Source organism: Lipotes vexillifer, unplaced genomic scaffold, assembly GCF_000442215.2.
Source record: "Lipotes vexillifer unplaced genomic scaffold, Lipotes_vexillifer_v1.1 scaffold1329, whole genome shotgun sequence".
Taxonomy (NCBI): Eukaryota; Metazoa; Chordata; class Mammalia; order Artiodactyla; family Lipotidae; genus Lipotes; species Lipotes vexillifer.
In genome coordinates this window covers 309,989-331,183 of record NW_006797566.1, presented here as the reverse complement: position 1 = coordinate 331,183, position 21,195 = coordinate 309,989, and the positions used below count along the sequence as shown (strand labels likewise).

At 39.6% G+C, this 21,195-nt stretch overlaps 1 protein-coding gene across 5 annotated transcripts in view; it reads right to left on the bottom strand.

Moving 5' to 3' along the window:
• Window positions 1-21,195, bottom strand: part of CALU (calumenin) — a 30,133-nt gene that overhangs the window by 2,829 nt on the left and 6,109 nt on the right. The window contains exons 1-6 of one of the 5 annotated variants that reach the window (XM_007469680.1): window positions 16,748-16,760; window positions 16,334-16,565; window positions 11,583-11,776; window positions 7,497-7,663; window positions 6,754-6,814; window positions 1,421-1,620 (exon numbers count right to left, since the gene is read on the bottom strand). In XM_007469680.1, coding sequence (XP_007469742.1) covers window positions 1,421-1,620; window positions 6,754-6,814; window positions 7,497-7,663; window positions 11,583-11,776; window positions 16,334-16,565; window positions 16,748-16,760 — 867 coding nt within the window. Of the gene's footprint in view, window positions 1-1,420; window positions 1,621-6,753; window positions 6,815-7,496; window positions 7,664-11,315; window positions 11,510-11,582; window positions 11,777-16,333; window positions 16,566-16,747; window positions 16,761-21,195 lie in introns of those variants that run through there. The other 4 variants (XM_007469681.1, XM_007469682.1, XM_007469683.1 and 1 more) reach the window with 4 other exon arrangements.

The following is a 21,195-nucleotide window of genomic DNA, read 5'->3' as shown; positions in this document are numbered from 1 at the left end:
TCTAACAGGAACAATGAAATATGCTAATATCAAGCACAGTCTTCAATTCCAAAATGACCTAGTCACCAATCAGATTCCAGACAGAACCCCAAATGAAGGCTCAGATACTCATCTCAAGAATTATCTACGCTAGATTCCCAAGGGATGACTACATGAGTTTCCTTTCCTCACATGTCTCAGGACACAGCACCTGGCTACTGAAGTGACTGAGCAAGAACTCAAAACAGACTGACCCTCAAAAAGGCTCAATAAGAAACTGCATTAGGGGCCTCCCTGGTGGCGCAGTGGTTAAGAATCCGCCTGCCAATGCAGGGGACACGGATTCCAGCCCTGGTCCGGGAAGATCCCACATGCCGTGGAGCAACTAAGCCCATGTGCCACAACTACTGAGCCTTTACTCTAGAGCCTGCGCGAGCCACAACTACTGAAGCCCGTGCCTAGAGCCTGTGCTCCGCAACGAGAGAAGCCACCGCTCACCACAACTAGAGAAAGCCCACGCGCAGCAACAAAGACTCAACGCAGCCAAAAATGAATAAAATAATTTAAAAAAAGAAAAAAAGAAACTGCATTAAAACCGAAGATCAGTCTAAATAAAAGAACATTTAGAATTCTAGAATCCCCCAACTTTAGACTGATTTTCAGTTTGCTCTAAGGAGAGCATTCAAATCTCTGAAAAAGGTGACAGGGCTCAGTAGTAACACCACTCTTTTAATGAACTGAATGCCTTCTCAGATAATTGATCAAGTGTAATTTTAACAGGTTTCAGAGAAAAGCTGATTTATAAGCTCCTACAAATGACTTAATTTTAAATAGCATATTTGATTTAAGAAGGAAACAACCAGCTTTGAGTAGGCAAAATGAGCATGTAAAAGATAAAAGAACAGGGCTTCCCTGGTGGCGCAGTGGTTGAGAGTCCGCCTGCCGATGCAGGGGACATGGGTTCGTGCCCCAGTCCGGGAAGATCCCACATGCCGCAGATCGGCTGGGACTGTGAGCCATGGCCGCTGAGCCTGTGCGTCTGGAGCCTGTGCTCAGCAACGGGAAAGGCCACAACAGTGAGAGGCCCGCGAACCCCCCCCAAAAAAGATAAAAGAACAAAGGAAATAACAACAAAAAAGCAAAGATTTCTTGGGGTTCCAAAGATAGCAGATGATGCATGCTGGGCACAGGCTGTATCCAGAGGCTCTTTCTGAGGCCTAAATTTCTCCAATGCTGGGAACATTGGGCAAAGGGATTTCTAAAATAAGATCAGAGAGCTAGAGCTGCCCTGTAAGTTTTCAATCGCCAACTTTAGATCCATAGCAGAATCAAACTAATTAAGGCCTTAAATGCTCTATGTACCTCAAAAGGAATTTTTTAGGCAATCCCCTAGAAATAGACTTTGATCACTGATAGATTGTTTGGGCCTGGACAGACTTACCTTGTTTTGGTCGGATTCGTAGACTAGGTGCCTGGCTTCTGCCTCTGCATGATCATAGTCTGAGGGAAGGATCCAGTCTTTGGTCTCTTCCTTATCCATCTTCCCATCTCGGTTCTTATCTCGAAACTCAACAAATTGTTCTCTCTCAGTCTTTACCCATTCTGGCTCATCAGCATTTCCATCATGGCTGTACATGTCACCTGTGTGAATACATGTCCATACAAAAGATGAGTTTGTCTTTTCTCAAAGACTGCCCCATGCAAATCTGACCTGACCCTTTTTCCTCATTCATCAGTTTGGAACCTAATAGCAGTTATAAGGGTATTTTAGGTCAGAGAGACCTTAAGAAGCAAGGAGTTTTCCTGATGTGTGATTATTGATCTTGCAACAAGAATATTTCCAGCTGTTGGTCTTGAATGATATGAGAGCAAAGAGAATCCTTTAAAAAAAAATGCAGAAACAAAGGGAGATGGCTGGCGTCAAGAAAGGTGAAGACCAGGACTTCCCTGGTGGAGCAGTAGTTAAGAATCCGCCTGCCAATGCAGGGGACATGGGTTCAATCCCTGGTCCAGGAAGATCCCACATGCTGCGGAGCAACTAAGCCCACGTGTGCCACAACTACTGAGCCCACGTTCCACAACTACTAAAGCCCATGTGCCTAGAGCCCGTGCTCCGCAATGAGAGAAGCCACCACAAGGAGAAGCCTGTGCACCACAACGAAGAGTGGCCCCCGCTCGTTGCAACCAGAGAAAGCCGGCGCAACAATGAAGACCCAACACAGCCAAGAATAAATAAATAAATAAATTTCTTTTTAAAAAAATAAATAAAAAGAAAGGTAAAGACCAACTTTCTTCATAAGATAGTTGTTCCCTACATTCCATTTCACTACTAATTAACCCGACCACTAGTTTTAGAAAGATGTGGTTTTAAATCCTAAAGAAAACTTGAGAGGTCTATAAGTCAAACTGTCCACCAACCAATTACAGAGTATACTTTTTTTTTAAGTATTTAAAAAAAATTTTTTTTGGCTGCGTTGGGTCTTTGTTGCTGTGCGTGGGGTTTCTCTAGATGCGGCGAGCAGGGGCCACTCTTTGTTGCGGTACACGGGCTTCTCATTGCATTGGCTTCTCTTGTTGCAAAGCACAGGCTCTAGGCGCACGGGCTTCAGTAGCTGCAGCAAACAGGCTTAGTAGTTGTGGCTCCCGGGCTCTAGAGTGCAGGCTCAGTAGTTGTGGCGCACAAGCTTAGCTACTGTCAAAATTCTTTTAGGGATTACATGAGTGAAAGTCTGAAGACTCCTAAATTACACTATATCAAAGTAAGTGTACATGCATTTCATGTAAGGTATGGGAACACACCTAATATAAGTCTAAATAACTTCTAAAGAGCTATTTACTTGTGATAAAAGTAATTTGTGGGGTTTCCCTGGTGGCGCAGTGGCTGAGAGTCCGCCTGCCGATGCAGGGGACGCGGACTCGTGCCCCGGTCCGGGAAGATCCCACGTGCCGCGGGGCGGCTGGGCCCGTGAGCCATGGCCGCTGAGCCTGCGCGTCCGGAGCCTGTGCTCCTCAACGGGAGAGGCCACAACAGTGAGAGGCCCGCGTACCGCAAAAAAAAAAAAAAAAAAAAGTAATTTGTATGTTGGGACCCATAAAATGAAGGCTGCCCCAGTGGCCCGGCCCATGCCACAAATCTAAACCTAAGCCAGCCCACACTGCTAAGAAAACCTAACATAAAAAAAAAAAAAAAGAAAAAAAAAGAAAACCTAACGTATAGCAATCACAACCCTCCAGCTCAGCTTCAGTCAACTTACCTTACCCTTAGAAAAGATGACCTGCTATCTTTATAAGGAAATCCCTGACCTCCTAGCCAATCATGTCCTGCATCCGAGTTGCCCTTCTAATGTTTTATAAAGCCTGCTCTTGCCCAAAACCCCCTAGGAAGAATGCTCCACTGCTTGTGAGGTACTTTACTCCCCCAATCCATGGATTGTTTTCCCTTGAATAAAGTACATCAAACTTGTTACTAAATTCTACTATTTCCGGCATTTTACCGTTGGCACTGTCATTTTCCTGAACTTGAGGGTTAAGAGTAGAAACTACTCCTTTCTGTCTTAAACACAAATTGGGAGTCTCAGAGCAGGTCTTGCCAATTCTTTTTTCACGTTACAGCACATTCAGAAAACACAGTATTTGTAAAATCCACTGGCCAGCACCCTGTCCTAGCTGTCCTGAGGGTCAGGGAGACCTTTCACTGTATACAGATTGGGAAATTCTGAATTAGGGAATACATGTGTATTAGGAAACGCACGTTACGAAAACGTGCGTTTAAAAGACATTTTTCTTTCTTTCTTTTTTTTTTTTTTTTTAATTTGGGCACACCACATGGCATCCGGGATCTTAGTTCCCCAACCAGGGGTCAAACCCAGCCCCCGCAGTGAAAGTGCCGAGTCCTAACCACTGGACCACCAGGGAATTTCCTGAAAGACATGCTTTTAATAGAAGCTAGAATATACAACGTAATGTAAGTGCATCTTAAAGCTAGAAGAGTAAGGATAAGAATTAATACTATTTAATTTTCTATTAAAAAATTCAACCTGGGCTTCCCTGGTGGCGCAGCTGTTGAGAATCTGCCTGCCAATGCAGGGGACACAGGTTCGAGCCCTGGTCTGGGAAGATCCCACATGCCGCGGAGCAACTAGGCCCATGAGCCACAACTACTGAGCCTGCGCGTCTGAAGCTTGTGCTCCGCAACAAGAGAGGTCGCGAGAGCGAGTGGCCCCCGCTCGCTGCAACTAGAGAAAGCCCTCACACAGAAACGAAGACGCAACATGGCCATAAATAAACAAACAAACAAACAAATACAATTAAAAAAATTCAACCTATATAATGATATTAAGGAATTACTAATTTTTTGAGATTTTATTTAAAAATTTTTAGAGATACATATGTATATTAAGAGAGATATAACCAAATGTTTACAGATGAAATGAGATGCTGATTGGGATTTACTTCAAAATAATAGAGGAGGTAAGACGTGGATATGGATTTAAAAGGATTGGCCATGGGTTGATGGCTGCCGGGACTGGGCCTAAGTACAGGGGATTCATTATACTATTCTATTTAATTTTGTGTATGCTTGCAATGCTGTATAATAAATTTAAATGGTTCAACAGTATAACTCTGGGGACTTATTAATGCTAAATGTAAGAGGCAAAGACCATTTGTTTCTTTTTGATCCTTCCTCTCAACAGGGCAGAAACTAGCATACCCCTAGAAACTGGAAGATGCTGTCTGGGAGACTTTTTAGCTTTACAAAGCCCAGCACCCAAGATGTAAAAGTGTTTGCATTAGTTGATGATTTGCAAAACAAAGTCATACACACACAGTTGATAGTTTTAGTAGTTTCAAGAAACAATTGATCTATATGATGGGAGGGAGATAGAAGTATCTCTCTATTTGGCCCCAATGCTTGATAAATGATGGTACTTAACTGTTATAAAACTTAATTCCTCTCAAGAGGTTCAAAATGAGCTCCTCCGTTTTAGCAATGGTGATAAAATGGCAAAAACCAAGAATTAAAAGATAAAATATTAAAAAAAAGAAACAGTCGACTTTGAAATGGGCTCAGTAAATGCACCCAGGCATTTATTTCCACTGTGCTGATGAACTCCACTAAAAAAATCATTTTGGAAAAAATTTCCATCTTCCCACTGCTTACCCCTCTCAAAGTACATCAGGGAGTCTTAGAAGAAAAGAGTATTCAAGGAGTAATTCAACTGGAATAACTCTAGAAAATAAATAGCAGGTATAATTAGACAAAATTTGAGTAAAGGAGTGACTTGTTCAATGGACTGAAGTGACATACAGGGATAGAGGTAAGGGCTTAAGTCTCCCTTTCACACTTAAAATAAACATTCCAGGTAAAGATCAGAAGCCTAAAAACAAACTGTCTTATGAAACACAAAACCAGTGGTGCACTAGAATTAAGTTACTATGAGTAAAAATAATAATTGGAAATATAAAATTATCTAATATCTTTTAAAATGGAATAACATTTGTAACAAAGATATTTGTAGTATCTTCCATCTCTTCTCCTTGACTTATGCTAATTTCCATCACACTAATTGTGAAACAATTTGCTCAACTACTTGCTAAGAGGCAGCTCCTTTTTTTAAAGCAATGGGAAAATCTTGAAATTATTTTGAGGATAATAAAGATAGCTTTAGGGACTTCCCTGGCAGTCCAATGGTTAAGACTCTGCACTTCCACTGCAGGGGGCATGGGTTCGATCCCTGGTTGGAGAACTAAGATCCCACATGCTGCACGGCATGGCCAAAAAAAAAAAAGCTTTACTTGAGAGAAAGGTATAGCATCTAAAATAAACAGACAACTTGAAGGTATAGTAGCATCTAAAATAAACAGACAACTGGGAATTCCCTGGCAGGCCAGTGGTTAGGACTCCAAGCTTTCATTGCTGAGGGCAAGGGTTCGATCCTTGGTCAGGGAACTAAGATCCCACAAGCTGAGGTGTGGTCAAAAAAGTAAAAAAAAAAAAAAAAAAAAAAAAAAAAAAAAGGAAAAAAAAAAAAAAAAAAAAAAAAAAAAAAAAAAAGAAAAAGGAAAAGAAAACAAACCAGACAACTAAAAGGAAAAATGGCAGAAAGGAGTGATTTTTAAAAAAAGACGAAAGGAAACAAATTAGAGAATCTAGACAGAAAACATGAATAGAATACAGCGAAAAGGAAAGACTAAGAGGAATCAACAGCTCTTAGTCACCCAACTGTCTCTTTTGTCCTATTTCCGTTTCCTAATGCCAGTCTAGGCTCCCTGCAACTCCTTACTGTCAATTCCCCAGGGCATCTGGGATGCACTATTTCAGTGCTGTCCACTACAGTAGCCACTGGCCACATGGGGCTACTGAGGACTTGAAATGTGACTGGTCCAAACTGAAATGTGCTATAGTGTAAAATAAACTTTTGAAGATTTGTAGGAAAAAAAACCCTCAATGATTTATATTGATAACATGTTGAAATTATAGTATTTTGGAATCTTAGGCTAAATAAAATACACTATTGAAATAAATTTCATCTGTTTCTTTTTATTGTTTTTGATGTGGCTATTAGAAAAGTTAAAATTATATATGTGGCTCACATTTACATTTTGATTTGCCAGTGCTGCTACAGACACTTTATCATGACCCCCTATTCCTCACACTGGTCTGACTTAATGATGTGCTGAGAGTTGACCCATGGGATAAATTGTTTCTATTGGTGAACATATCTTCCAAAGCTTCTCAGCTTCTTCTAAGAAAAACACTAGAAACAGACTTACCAATATACTCCTCCAGATCAATGAAACCATCAGCATTCTTATCTATATCTTCCATTGTTTCCTAAACAGAAGAGGGTAATTAGACTTAGTATCTGGATGAGTTAGTTTAGGCAATTATTTGTCATTCATTAAAACACACACACACACACACACACACACACACACACACACACACACGTTTATGTAGATGTGTGTGGGTATGGTTAATCCATAGGAAATTGTGGTTTTTCTAGCTGAAAGAATGGTAAAATATTATCAATTTTTTAGCTTCAGCTTAAAATAACTAACAGTCTTCTTGAAGGAACACTTAATAGTGAACTACCCCATCAAGCCCATGATGATCTGGTAGCTCTAGTCATGCTTAACTCTTAATAGGACCAGTTACATCTACAGCTATAGTCTATGTTTTATCAGTAACTGCCTTCTGTGAAAATTCTTTAGTATCACTGTCATTACTCAGTGCCTGATATTTTAAAAAATAGGATTTCCCCTCATGCTTACAGTACGAAGCCACCAATGAATGACAAAATACATAATCTGATGGTACGTATTGTCATACTAAACAGAAAGCTTAAAGCACCATCGAGATCACAGAAAAACAGAGTGACAGAGCTTGGACTCAATCTGGCCAGCACCTGTATAGCAAGTCATTCTTCTAAATACAGAGGAAAGGCTAAAGAGGAAAGCATAAGCAACAAAAAGAGAAAGTTTCCATTGAGAATCCTTGCTCTCATCCCACCCACCTGTACTACTATATCCTTCATGTAGTCATACTCCTCAGGGTGCAGGAAAGCTGTGAATTCCTCCTTTGTGGCAATGAGGTCTCCATCCTTGTCTGCCATTTTAAACCTCCGCTCATCTCTAACCATCATCTGTTTATAGTTAAATCCATCATCAGGGTCTGGATCATCTAGAAAAGAAAAATTTAGGTCAAATCTTAAAAGACGTCCAGAAAACATGAAAATGTATGGGGAATCAATTTCCAAGAAAGATAAACCAAGCACTGAAGAATTCTTGATTACTCAGGTAAAATTGCAGCAGTAAAAAGACATTCAGTTTTGGTAATCAAAGACCTCAAAATCAGGTCTGAGTTGAATGCAAATGCTTGCCATTCAACATGGAACCCTGGCTCCTGGACTATGTAATCCGTTATGTAATGCTTCACTGTCACTGTTCTTGGGGCAACCAAAGAGCTTGAGTTTTCTAGATATATCCAAGGGGCAGCGGTGGTTCTAAAGTCATACTGAGTTTGAATCCTAACTCTACCACTTCTTAGCCATGTGACCTTGGGCAAGTAACTTAACTGTCCTTCAATTTACTCATCTGTAAAATGGAGATAATAACAGTGCTGGCCTCATAGGATTGTTATGAGGCTAAATAAGCAAATAAATAGAAGTTAAGTGCTAGAACAGTGCCTGGCACAGAGTTGGCTTTTAATAAACGTTAGCCATTGCTATGTTGATTAAACATTAGGTTCTCATTAAAAAGCCAGATATCAGGAATTCCCCGGCAGTCCAGAGGTTAGGACTCTGAGCTCTCACTGCCGGGGGCCTGGGTTCAGTCCCTGGTCGGCAGAACTAAAATCCCACAAGCCGCACAATGCAGCACCCCCCTGCCCCCCACAAAAGAAGCCAGACATCAAAGGCCTTCTATCCCATTATAGGCCATCTGGATTCAAGTACCAGAACACCACCACTTTGAATGGTCACACTTTAGTTTTTTAAGCCAACTCAGAAATACAACATGAGATACAAATACTGTTCACTACCCCCCCTCCCCAATTTTTGTAAAATTCTAGAAAATGCAAATAAATACGAGTTACAGAAAACAGATCAGTGGTTGCCTTGAGGATTATAAAGGGACACAAGGAAACTGTTTGGGGTGATGGAAATGTTCATTTATTTCGATTGTAGTGATGAGCTCACCGACACATACATCTGTCAAAACTCATCAATTGTGCATTTTAAATATGTGCAGTGTATCATATGTCAGTTATACTTCAATAAAGCTGTTACAAAAGATAAATATTAGATTACAACCAAATTAAATTTGGATTTATCCATCTGTTAGGATGTTGAACTGCACAAGCAGTAGTTATTTAGTCTCTCTGTAAGAATCTAGAAAAATGAAATTTTGTTTCTTTAAGTTGAAAAAATGTGGAGTTAATGGCAGAAAAGGAAAAAAAACCCTTTTCAATCTGAGTTGCTGTATGGACCTAATAAGGTAACATGTGAAGATATTTTGAAAGGAAAAGACACCATATTAAAGGTAAGAAATGACTGTTCCTACAACATATTGGTCAAATTTTTTAAAAGATACAGCACTAGTTTTATAAAAATGACCCACAGGGTCCCTTAATAACATTACACTGCTGACTTCCGATACTGTAGTTCAATCTTTCCATACTTTAAGCACAGTTAAAAACAACAACAATAAACTACTGTTCTATTTTGAGAGATGAGCAAGTTGAAGCTTCATTCTTCATTGAGTGTCAAAATTCAGTGAGACAGCTGACTGAATCATGAGGCTTTGCGGACCCTATACGTGTATACTCAAAGCCGAAACAGATTAGAGACAAGGAATTTAAGGAAAGTACGATCTTTCTCAGATAATAAGTCATTTCTTCTAAACAAATAAAGCTTCAGTACAAACTATGTAACATAAATAAGAAAGATAACAGAAGACAACTTATATATTAAGAGTAGATTCTTAGCTAAGAGCCCTTCTCTCCTCCTTAGTTAAACCATGGTGACTGGAATCAAGTAGCCCGATAACATGCACATATATAAGGATGAAAAAGGAAGCTTTAAAACTTTATTTTTATAAACTTTATTTTGAATGACTAAACTCATGTGCCTATCATCCCTGCTCAGAGTGCCATTATCTGTCTTAAGCACCAGTTTACTGGGCTATCTGGCCTGGGTAGGTTCTTGATCTAGTTTTGGTATAGGCAGGGTGGATCGTATTATCTCATATTTTACTTGTGGCAGAGACAGGGTTAATGTTCCTTTTGTGGAAAGCAGACTAAAAGCTAAAATGATTTGTACCTGAACTCAGTTGAACCAAGAACACGGTTTCACAAAAACTCCTCAGCACTTTTGTAAGGCACCTCATTACCCCGAGTACTGTCCAGCCACAGACCTCCAGGGAAAGATGCCTTATAAAGACATTGTTTCTCCAGCCAGAGCTTCAGCTTATGCAGTCTCAGTCAGTAGAAATACCCATTACATTGAATCATTTGCCCTGTGAGGCAACAAAGCTCTCAACACATAATCATACAAAGAGTTTAAGATTCATTCTGGACAGCAAGTGAGTGACTAGGTCTGAACTGAGATTTATTAACACACCATTCTATTGAGATCACCAATAGCCTACCCACTGCTTTACATTTATAATTAATTCCAAATAAATCAGAGGGTATTGGGTCTCAGCCAGAGAGCAAGAAGCATGGATGCCTCTCTATATGCACTGACTTTTTAATACACATATTTTTAATTGGGTGAAGGATATGTTTGGTTCTTGGGTTAGTGTCAAGCGTAGAGAGAGACTGCCACTCTAGTCTTAGGAATGAGAACAAGGCCGATACAGAAATAAAAATCTGTTCAACAGAAATGCATGCAGTCCTTTAATTAACACGGACAGCTGGCTATCCAGTGGGGGAAACAGACCATCATACACTCACTGCTTGTTAGTTGGTGATGGAGAATGCCTGCTTTAACCCAGAAATTTACTTAATTTCCAGAATAAAAATGCAAGAAGTAACATTGATACATTCTTGCCTCAAACTGTAACCATGTGCAATAGAGGAATCTCACTAACAAAAACACCCTAAGTCATCAACTCAGTAAGATCGCCACCTAGCATTCAACAGCAGGCAAGTGTAATAAGTAAAAGAAAATTACTAACAGGTGGCCCAAGCATACAAGCTACCAAATCAACAGAAAGCAATCAAAGTCACATTTATTTGCCTTGAAGCATTTGCAAAGCAGGCTGATAAACTCATATGCCAGAGAAAACAAATGGGAAATAATTCATTTCTAAACTTCAGTAAGCAGACATACTGAAATAGTTAAATTTCATCAAGGAAAGCTATTATATTTGATCTTTATTTTATTAAGGAAAAACAGTAACTTTCCTTCTATTCTCACCAGTTACAAAGAAATCTAATTTGGTTTGAATTTCAGGTCCAACACTTTAATGTGACCATGTCAGGCTTTGAGACATCTCAAAGCCTCTTGCTTTGCACTGTTGGAACAATGCAGCCTTTTAAACAAGATCTACTACAAAAATGGTCTCTCTGAGGGATGACAGCAAGAAAAAATGGGGAAATATATCTGAAATGCTAACGATGTTAAAAGATGTCAGACCTTAGAAAACCAAAATAAAACAAATTTTAAAAAATACATAATATACAACTTCAAAATTAATAAAGGGAAGGAGAATCAGTTCAGCATCAAACTATCTCAGATAAGCATAATTTCTTCCTTTCCTTCACTGTGTGACCCATTTGTTTCTTTGACTCAAGACCATGGTCTCTGCCAGGCTGACATCTTGCCCCTTACCGAGGTAAGTGCCATAAGTCACGTTTCTGTACTCATCCCAGGAGATTAAGCCGTCTTGATTCAAATCAAACTCCTGCCATTGGTTTTCAACATTGTCATATATGTATTTCTTCTGGGCGTGCTTAATCCAGGATTTCAGCTCCCCCTCCGTCACAAACCCATCTTTATCCGCGTCTATTTTATCTACAATCATTCTACAAGACAAAACAGTTACGTTTCAAGGTGCCGGCTCCACAAAGCTTTTTCCCCCAGATAGTAGGGACCTACCTAAAACGTAGCCGTAGGTGGCATTTTTATACTCTTCCCAGGAAACGAGGCCGTCCTCATTGAGGTCATGCCCCTTCCACTGTCGCTCTACATCCTCGTAAATCCAGCGCTTTTGTGCAAATTTAATCCAGTCTTTGAGCTCATCCACAGTGACAAACCCGTCCTTGTCGCCATCTATTTTACTTACAATCTTTCTGTAGAAAATGCAGAGAAATCCAGCAAGAGGTTAAAAGGACACTAGGCTCTGGACTTAGCCAGGTGTGTGCTGTGGGCACAGGTGTTGCCCAGAGCTAAAGCATGGAAATAAAAATTGTTTCCAAAACAAAACTGCCAGACAGACCATTGAAAATTTTTCTCTTAAGTGCCCATTGCTGGTCTGAAATGAGCCATCCAGACAAGGCAAGCACAGTCCATGGCTGGTGTACTTGGATCCAAAAGTGAATCCGGACTATCCCTTTAGAGGTAGGTTTCAGCCGATGGTCAGAATTCAGGAGTGAATATCCATTCCTATCTGGGTTCTCCACTCTTAGCATCAAACAACACGCAAATCTTTGTGTTTTTCTTTATTGCTTTTACGAGAATCTCAATTTCTGGGTAAACAATCACAACAACTGACTTGGTTTTCTAAAAATTCAAAAATTTAAACCAGACTTTAAAAAAATTCAGCTGTGTTTTCAAAAAAAAACAACCAAAACACTTCTGTTAAAAATACAAAGATATCAAATATAGTTCTAGGATCACTTATACCTAAAGTCAAGATTACTTTTTTTAAAACCCCAAAACAGGTACATAGAGACAGAAGCATGCTTATTTTTAAAAATGGCTAGCAGTTTATTATACATTATGTTGAACTGGATTTTTATATATAACCACAAAACCAGAGAGCTCTGAAGAAGTAATGTAAGAACGTATAACCCTGATTATGAGAATGTTAATAAGCTGAGAGGGTTAGGGTGCAGATGATAAAGCAAAACTACAAAGCTAAAGAATCAATATACTTTGCCCTCCATGAGTTTCTTTCTTCTAGATCTGTTATGTTAATGACAGACATTTTTTAAATGATTTATTTAAGGATTTCAAAATATGTGCATGATATGAAAACTTCTGTTTAAAGATGCAGTCACTTACTTATAGAAGCTAAGACAGCCTATGTAAAGTCACAAGAACTTTAAATCAAAACTTCCAATGGAGGACTTCCCTGGCGGTCCAGTGGTTAAGACACCGTGCTTCCACTGCAGTGGGCACAGGTTCGATCCCTGGTGGGGAACTAAGACCCGGCATGCCGCACAGTGCGGCCAAAAAAACAAAACAAACAAAAAATCCCAACAACTTCTAATGGAATTGATATCTTGGCATACTCCTATGCTTTATTACTTGTAGGACTGAAAAAGACTGTCGTTTGGTAGCAAATAATGTTTTCCCCCAGTTTGTATTCATCTCATGAATACAACACTGGAAAGTGATTAGAATCACAGAATACAAGCAACACAAATTCATCTTGATATTGACATGCTGTTAGCCATGATTGTCTATTACTTAAATCTTATAATTAACAAGCATTTTCCTTCAGAGAATCTTACCGCTTTTGCTCTAAAATGTTAAAAGGTAAAGCAGTAAGAAGTCACCTCAAATATCCTCCTCTATCTACATGGACACGGGACAAAAATTTTTTGCAACTTGTACCTGTAGAATCTTAACAATATTAATAAATTAAGTTTTAACTGCCCCCAAACTTCTGCATTATCTATAATGGGATCCAGTTTGTGTCCGAAAGGTATTGGCTACCAAGACTGCCACTGTACCATTAAGAAAAAAAGGGCAAGGTACTTATTCCCGAAAGAAAATTTTAAACTATTATAAACAGCCTAAAGAGAAGGAACACTCAGATAAAAAAGGCATCTGACTGTTTAAGATGGGCTTTTCCTAATGAAGTTGGCTAAATGCCATTCTATTCATCCCAACAGAAATATCCCAAATGGTTTAATTCAGAGGTTAGCAAACTTGTTTTGAAAAAGGACAGATAAGAAGAAATTTTCACTTTGTGGGCCACACATGGTCTGTCACATATTTTAAAAACAACAACAAAAATAACCACAAAACCATTTAAAAATAAAAAAGCCATCCTTATCTTGCTAGCTATCCAGCCTGCAGGCAGTTGTGAAAGTACATTGGAAGTGGGCATGTCCTATTTTAGGCATGAAGCTCTAAACTCCGGTCTTTGAAAGCCTGTGTAAATTTATGAAGCTAATCGTGTTATATTTTTATGATACTGGAGAACCCTACAGATCCATGATGCCACTAAATAAGCACTCACTCCAGGACAGACACAATGTACCTAGTGGATCTTATATTATTTCTAAGAGGTAACATATGCCTCTACATTTCAAAAGGCATCAAACAAATCCTCTGACTTCTTAAGAACCTGGGTCAATAAATGGGTTCCAGGAGGTTTCAAAATATTCCAGAAGTTTTCAGCATGCAAAATTTTATATATTTCATATGTATGCACTTTCCCTTAGCTTTCACTAGACTGCCAAAGGGACTGGGCCTGTGACCCAAAAAAGGATGATGAACTGCTCTAGTTCATTTCTACAGCAAATATGTCAAGGGTAAAAACTTTATTAAGGACCACCACCTCAAAATAAATAATCATTTGAAGGACACATAAATGAAAATTAAGTATATTTAGACTTCTTGGGGGTGGGGTTGAGAATACATACACAAGAAAAAATCTTCTATTTGTCAACATTCTTCATAAGAAAAAGCAACTAAAAACTGGATATTAAAATTGTTTTTAAGTGCTTCCTGAAGTCTTTTAGGTATTATAACTAAGGATTTTTAAAATAGTAGTGAATTTTTGCAACTAGAGGTATAGACAATGATCTTATCTCCTAATAATTACTGGCCTCATAGATAGATGGAAAAGGGGGAATCTGTTGTTCCCAACCTCTGATGTATAGTCACGTACCAAATAATGTTTAGAGATGCCACAGTAAGTTAAAAGAAAAAAAGTTCATCTGGAATTCTTTCTTGCAACAGTACATCACCTTATAAACTGGAAATATTTGCCATTATCTCCATTTTGGGAGAAGAAAATAGTACTTGGTTCATTCATACATTCCATGAAAAACATGATTTTAACCATCTTATTCTAATCAAATATGGAGTCGCTCATGTGTTGAACTTTTCATATTTACCGATGACAAAAAGAAACATTTTCTCTCTACTGAAGACTGTTAGCAGAGCTATTCCAGTACCTACACAGAGCCAGAACACCAAACCTAAGGGCCCTTCATTATTTAACAGTAATTCTGCACAGAGACATGTGCAGACCAAAATGTAGGCTGGACATGCACGTTATGCAAGACACGAAGACTGAGAACGCCCTCATGCATCCCTATTTTCAGCCTGGAATGTTAGCACAGTTATAAGATTAAAATTAAAAGTGAGCATGGTCCCTCAAAGTTAGAAAAACAACCTAACAGAAGACTACCTCTTTGATAAACTTCTGTTTTCTCTATCTACTTTCAAATGTTTTAGGAGTTTCTCATTCTACACAGCAAAATCTTTTGATTGTTTCTGTGAGTGTTTAAGAATAAAATATTATATCCTTCAGTTAGCAGAAAACCCGTTGAAAGAATAAATTTATTTTGAAGTACCACCCAAAGCAAATCCTATAACATCTTCTATCACAGCACTATCCATGGGCAAAATATTTTTGGAAATTCCTATGTGGTGTAACTTTTCAGACAAATCTCTTGAATATAGTTCAGAAAGTTACACCAATGGTAGCCTTTCATTGAGGAGAAAATGTTCACTGAATTAACCTGCATTTCCTTAAAAAGCAAGGCTTTGAAAGAGCTAAAAAAGACATTCTCAGATCCTCAGAAATAATCAACTGGAATTCTACCAAATCAACTCTTTAAATAAAAAGATGCCTGCTGAGAGAGCCACAGAACCTGACTATGGCCCAGCTGTTACTGAAATAGCAACACATACTCTGACATTAAGACCACTGCTTATTACAACCTTCTAAAAGGCAAGGTTGAGGGACTTCCCTGGCGGTCCAGTGGTTAAGACATCGCCTTCCAATGCAGGGGGTGCGGGTTCGATCCCTGGTCAGGGAGCTAAGATCCCACGTGCCTCACGGCCAAAATACCAAAACATAAACCAGAAGCACTATTTTAACAAATTCAATAAAGACTTTAAAAATGGTCCACATTTAAAAAAAAAAAAGCAAGGTTGGTTTGGTTTTGTTTTTGATTAAGCAAATATCTGACAATGAAACCAAAGAGGGTGAAGGACATCCTTGGAAACCATAAACTCTACAGAAATTAGTCAGTCCAGGAGTCTAATTTGAAGTTTATTATCTACTCAAAGACTTGGCATGGTCAGTAATAAATAGGTCACAGATAGTTTTTAAAAATTAAAAGCAACAGGTTCGAGAAAACCCCCATGTAATGTTCCTTTGGGGTCAAGATGATGCAGTTTAAGCTGAGTCCTATAGTATTTGGCAATTTTATGCATAAATGACTTTGCTTTGTAGAACGAGGTAAAAACTATTATTCAATGGAGAAATGCAGGAAAGCGCTTAATTAAATTTTAGTGGTAGCAATTCTGTGGTTAGTTTTCAGAAGATGTAGCTCAATACAGCTTTACTGAGTGACTGAGCCAAAAGAGAAAAAAAGAATGAGTTGATTTATAAAGAAATGTCATTATTCTAACTAGCTCCCTGAGAGCTGGCACCTTACCCAAGTCTTTCCTTGCTCTCTTCTGGTGTCAGCTGATCAAAGGTTTTTGCTTCTTCAGCACCCAAGAAGGCATCATGGTCATAATCAAAACTCTGAGCATCATTGTGAACTTTGTCACTGAGCTGAGGCTCATGGTGTACCCGGTCCTTCTTTTCCGTGGGCTTGCTCAAGGCAAAGGCTGTGCACAGGGACAGGCATGTAAGAAACTGTCGCAGGTCCATGATAATCAGATCTTAGAGAAAAAAGAAAGGTAGTTCATTCAGGAAGCAGTATGCTTAATAATGAAACAAGAAATTAAAAGCTCACATCCAGTTACAATATTAATTTGATATTATCCCAAATATTATTACTTAATCCATAAAAAAAGTATGGTAGAATATCAGACTTTCCAGTTTTACTCTGAGAAATATTCACCAGTTTTCTTCATCTGATTGTAGGCTGACAAGGAATTACAGGAACAAGGAATTACTAGGAACATCCACCTTGTAAGTGGTCTCACTTCAAAAACACCAAAGTAGAACTTTAATCCTTTTGCCCAAGTTCCTAAGATTTAAAAGTGAAAGGACCAAGATTTAAATCCAGACCTACTGACTCCAAATACTTTACCTTTGTACTATATCAGTGGTCTGGTCTTCAAACCTGGCTGGTTATTAGAATCACCTAGGAAGCTTTATTAAAAAAAAAAAAAAGTTTCCCCTACTGAATTAGAATCTCTGAGGCTGAACCCAGGCATTTGTAGTTTTAAATGGTTCCCAGGTGATTCTGATGGTTGTCAGATAAGAACCAATGATCACCTTCAAAGATCAAACCACTGAGATGGTACAGTGATGGATAACTGCCTTATCATTCTGTATACTTGTGTTTCCCAAACCTACCCAGGTATAAGAACCACCTGGAATACTGTTCAAAGTACAGATTCCCCAGCTCTACACTGTACGTTCAGAATCTCTGCAGTCACAGGTTATTCTGATGAACAAGCACAAGGCTGGAACACTTTATCGAAAACAGTGACAAAAAAATCGCAGAGAAGCTGCAGGATAGAAACTGTTTAGAACTCTTGACAGATAACCTATAGTACTGTCCAGAGAGGTTAAGGTTTTAGAGAAAACTGTAAAATTAAAAATCAAGGCGGGGGCGGGGGTGGGGGAGAATTCCCTGGTGGCACAGTGATTAAGAATCTGCCTGTCAATGCAGGGAACATGAGCCCTGCTCCGGCAAGATCCCACATGCCATGGAGCAACTAAGCCCATGCGCCACAACTACTGAGCCCTCGTGCCACAACTACTGAAGCTCATGCTCCTAGAGCCCATGCTCCCCAACAAGAGAAGCCACCGCAATGAGAAGCCTGCGCACCACAACGAAGAGTAGTCTCCGCTCGCCACAACTAGAGAAAGCCCGTGCACAGTAATGAAGACGCAACACCGCCAAATATAAATCAATCAATCAATCAAAAAAACCCCACAAAAAAACAAATCAAGGGGGGACTTCCCTGGCGGTCCAGTGGTTAAGACTCCATGCTGCCACTTGCAGGGGGCATGGGTTTGATCCCTGGTGGGGAACTAAGACAAGTGAAAGGACCAAGATTTAAATCCAGACCTACTGACTCCAAATACTTTACCTTTGTACTATATCAGTGGTCTGGTCTTCAAACCTGGCTGGTTATTAGAATCACCTAGGAAGCTTTATTAAAAAAAAAAAAAAGTTTCCCCTACTGAATTAGAATCTCTGAGGCTGAACCCAGGCATTTGTAGTTTTAAATGGTTCCCAGGTGATTCTGATGGTTGTCAGATAAGAACCAATGATCACCTTCAAAGATCAAACCACTGAGATGGTACAGTGATGGATAACTGCCTTATCATTCTGTATACTTGTGTTTCCCAAACCTACCCAGGTATAAGAACCACCTGGAATACTGTTCAAAGTACAGATTCCCCAGCTCTACACTGTACGTTCAGAATCTCTGCAGTCACAGGTTATTCTGATGAACAAGCACAAGGCTGGAACACTTTATCGAAAACAGTGACAAAAAAATCGCAGAGAAGCTGCAGGATAGAAACTGTTTAGAACTCTTGACAGATAACCTATAGTACTGTCCAGAGAGGTTAAGGTTTTAGAGAAAACTGTAAAATTAAAAATCAAGGCGGGGGCGGGGGTGGGGGAGAATTCCCTGGTGGCACAGTGATTAAGAATCTGCCTGTCAATGCAGGGAACATGAGCCCTGCTCCGGCAAGATCCCACATGCCATGGAGCAACTAAGCCCATGCGCCACAACTACTGAGCCCTCGTGCCACAACTACTGAAGCTCATGCTCCTAGAGCCCATGCTCCCCAACAAGAGAAGCCACCGCAATGAGAAGCCTGCGCACCACAACGAAGAGTAGTCTCCGCTCGCCACAACTAGAGAAAGCCCGTGCACAGTAATGAAGACGCAACACCGCCAAATATAAATCAATCAATCAATCAAAAAAACCCCACAAAAAAACAAATCAAGGGGGGACTTCCCTGGCGGTCCAGTGGTTAAGACTCCATGCTGCCACTTGCAGGGGGCATGGGTTTGATCCCTGGTGGGGAACTAAGACCCTGCATGCCGTGCAGTATGGCCAAAAAATAAAATTAAATTAAATTAAAAAATCAAGGGGAAAGAGTTTCCCAGGCTTTCATGTTTTAACTAATCCTTTATCAGTAGAACACAGATTCTGAAGGCTTCTCCCCTTGTGGTGAGTATAAACTTTTATAATTTCATATTATCACTTACTCATTTCCTCTTATGACCAGTGACTCCCTTACTGGATGGGTAGGTGGTTACTGGGCATGAGGCCTGTTGTAGGTTGAACTGTGTCCCCCCAAAAGATATGCTGAAGTTCTAATCCCTGGTGCCTGTGAATGTGACCTTATTTGGAAATAGGATCTTTGCAGATGTAATCAAGTAGGATGGGCTCTAATACAATGGCTGGTGTCTTTATAAAAGGAGGGAAATTTGGATACAGACACAGAGAAAAGAATGCCACATTATGAAAGAGGCAAAGATTAGTGATCATCTAGGAGCCAAGGAATGTCACTGATTGCTGGCAACCACCAGAAGCTAGGAAGAGGCAAGGAAGGATCCTCCCTTAGGGCCTTCAGAGAGCATGCCCCTACTACCACTCTGATTTCTAATTTCTAGCCTCTAGAACTGTAAGAGAATAAACTTCTGTCCTTTTAAGCAACGTAGTTTATGGTAATTTGTTACAGCAGCCGTAGGAAACTAATACAAGGCTACAGTACAGAGGGACACAGCATCACATGAAAGTTAAATGCATTATCTTGTCCTAATCTGCAGATTAAACTAGCCACAGGCTTCACCTTCCCCAGGATGTCACCAGTGGAACTATCTAATCTAAGGCTCATATTTTATATATAAAATTTTTTTTAATTATAAAAATTCTTTCAGCATTGCTTGTAACTCAGTGATCTCAACCTAGACTGTACCCTAAAATCACCTGGGGAGTTTTTATAAATGACCACTGAACTCCACCCTTAACCATAAATATTTTTAAAAGGCAGCCAGGCTGAGAACCAGTATTCTAACCAAATTCTCAAATGGCCATAATAATATCTTAAGAAATGTGACTTGAGAGTACACCTAATATGAAGAAACTGCATGTTATCTGATCCTGCCTCAAAGTTTTGGGAATTAGAAGAAAGTGAATTGTGTCAAGGGATAAAGAAATCAAATATGCCAATAAATTAGACATTTTAATGTATCCATCTCCTTGTAACCCCCAAATAGTAACTAAAAGAAGTTACATTGTATTTGCTTGGATTTACAAAGCATTTTGGATTTAATAAACTAAAAAATGCTTAGCACAGCTAATGGTGAGCACGTTACGTTATATAAAAATTTCTTAAAAGTGGAAGGAAAGCAAATAGAGGAATATGTTTAATGCTAACACAATTTAGCTGATTATACAAAGGCACAACCTGAGGCCTCCTTGAGTAACTTTCAGGCTGTAAAAGGGCATACAAGGGCACTATTTGTGTTCAATAGGAAAGCAGCTAAGTGGGGAGGTCCAGAAATGGCAGAGAAGGATATATCAATAGAGAGTAGAAAGTGTTCTAGAGTAACTAGGACAATGCCAAAAAGACAAACAGAAATGTTAGCTAAGGAGATAATGGGAGGCAGTCACTTCCCCAAGAGCCCATGTCAAAAACACACAAAAACGGTAATTTTGCTGGACAGTTGTTAAGACTGATGAAAACCCATCAGAGGAAACAATGTGGCAGCACTGCCCTAAGACCCACAGAGAAAGGGGAAGAAGGTGGTACTATTCTTAAACTGTTCACCAATGTTAGGACTTGGCTACGCTTCTGAAAGTTTATCAATGTTCTGTTTCGTGATACCTCATCAAAATACCCAAATTTGTATACAAAGACGCTTCAATTCAGATGTTCAATGATAACAGTTTATAATGATTTAAAAAAAAAAGGAAAATGAACTAAACCAAAGAAGTGGTAAATACATATTAAATCTATATTGTGGAACACAACACAGTTTAAGAAGAATGAAGCGGACCTATTTACTCTGAAACTGACAAAGCACCAAGATATGTTCAGTGAACAAAAACAACAATAAGAAAGCACGTTGTAAAACAATGTCAAGATCTCATTTATATAAAAAGCAAAATCCGGGCTTCCCTGGTGGCGCAGTGGTTGAGAGTCCGCCTGCCGATGCAGAGGACACGGGTTCGTGCCCCGGTCCGGGAGGATCCCACATGCTGCGGAGCGGCTGGGCCCGTGAGCCATGGCCGCTGAGCCTGCGCATCCGGAGCCTGTGCTCCGCAACGAGAGAGGCCACAACGGTGAGAGGCCCGCGTACCGCAAAAA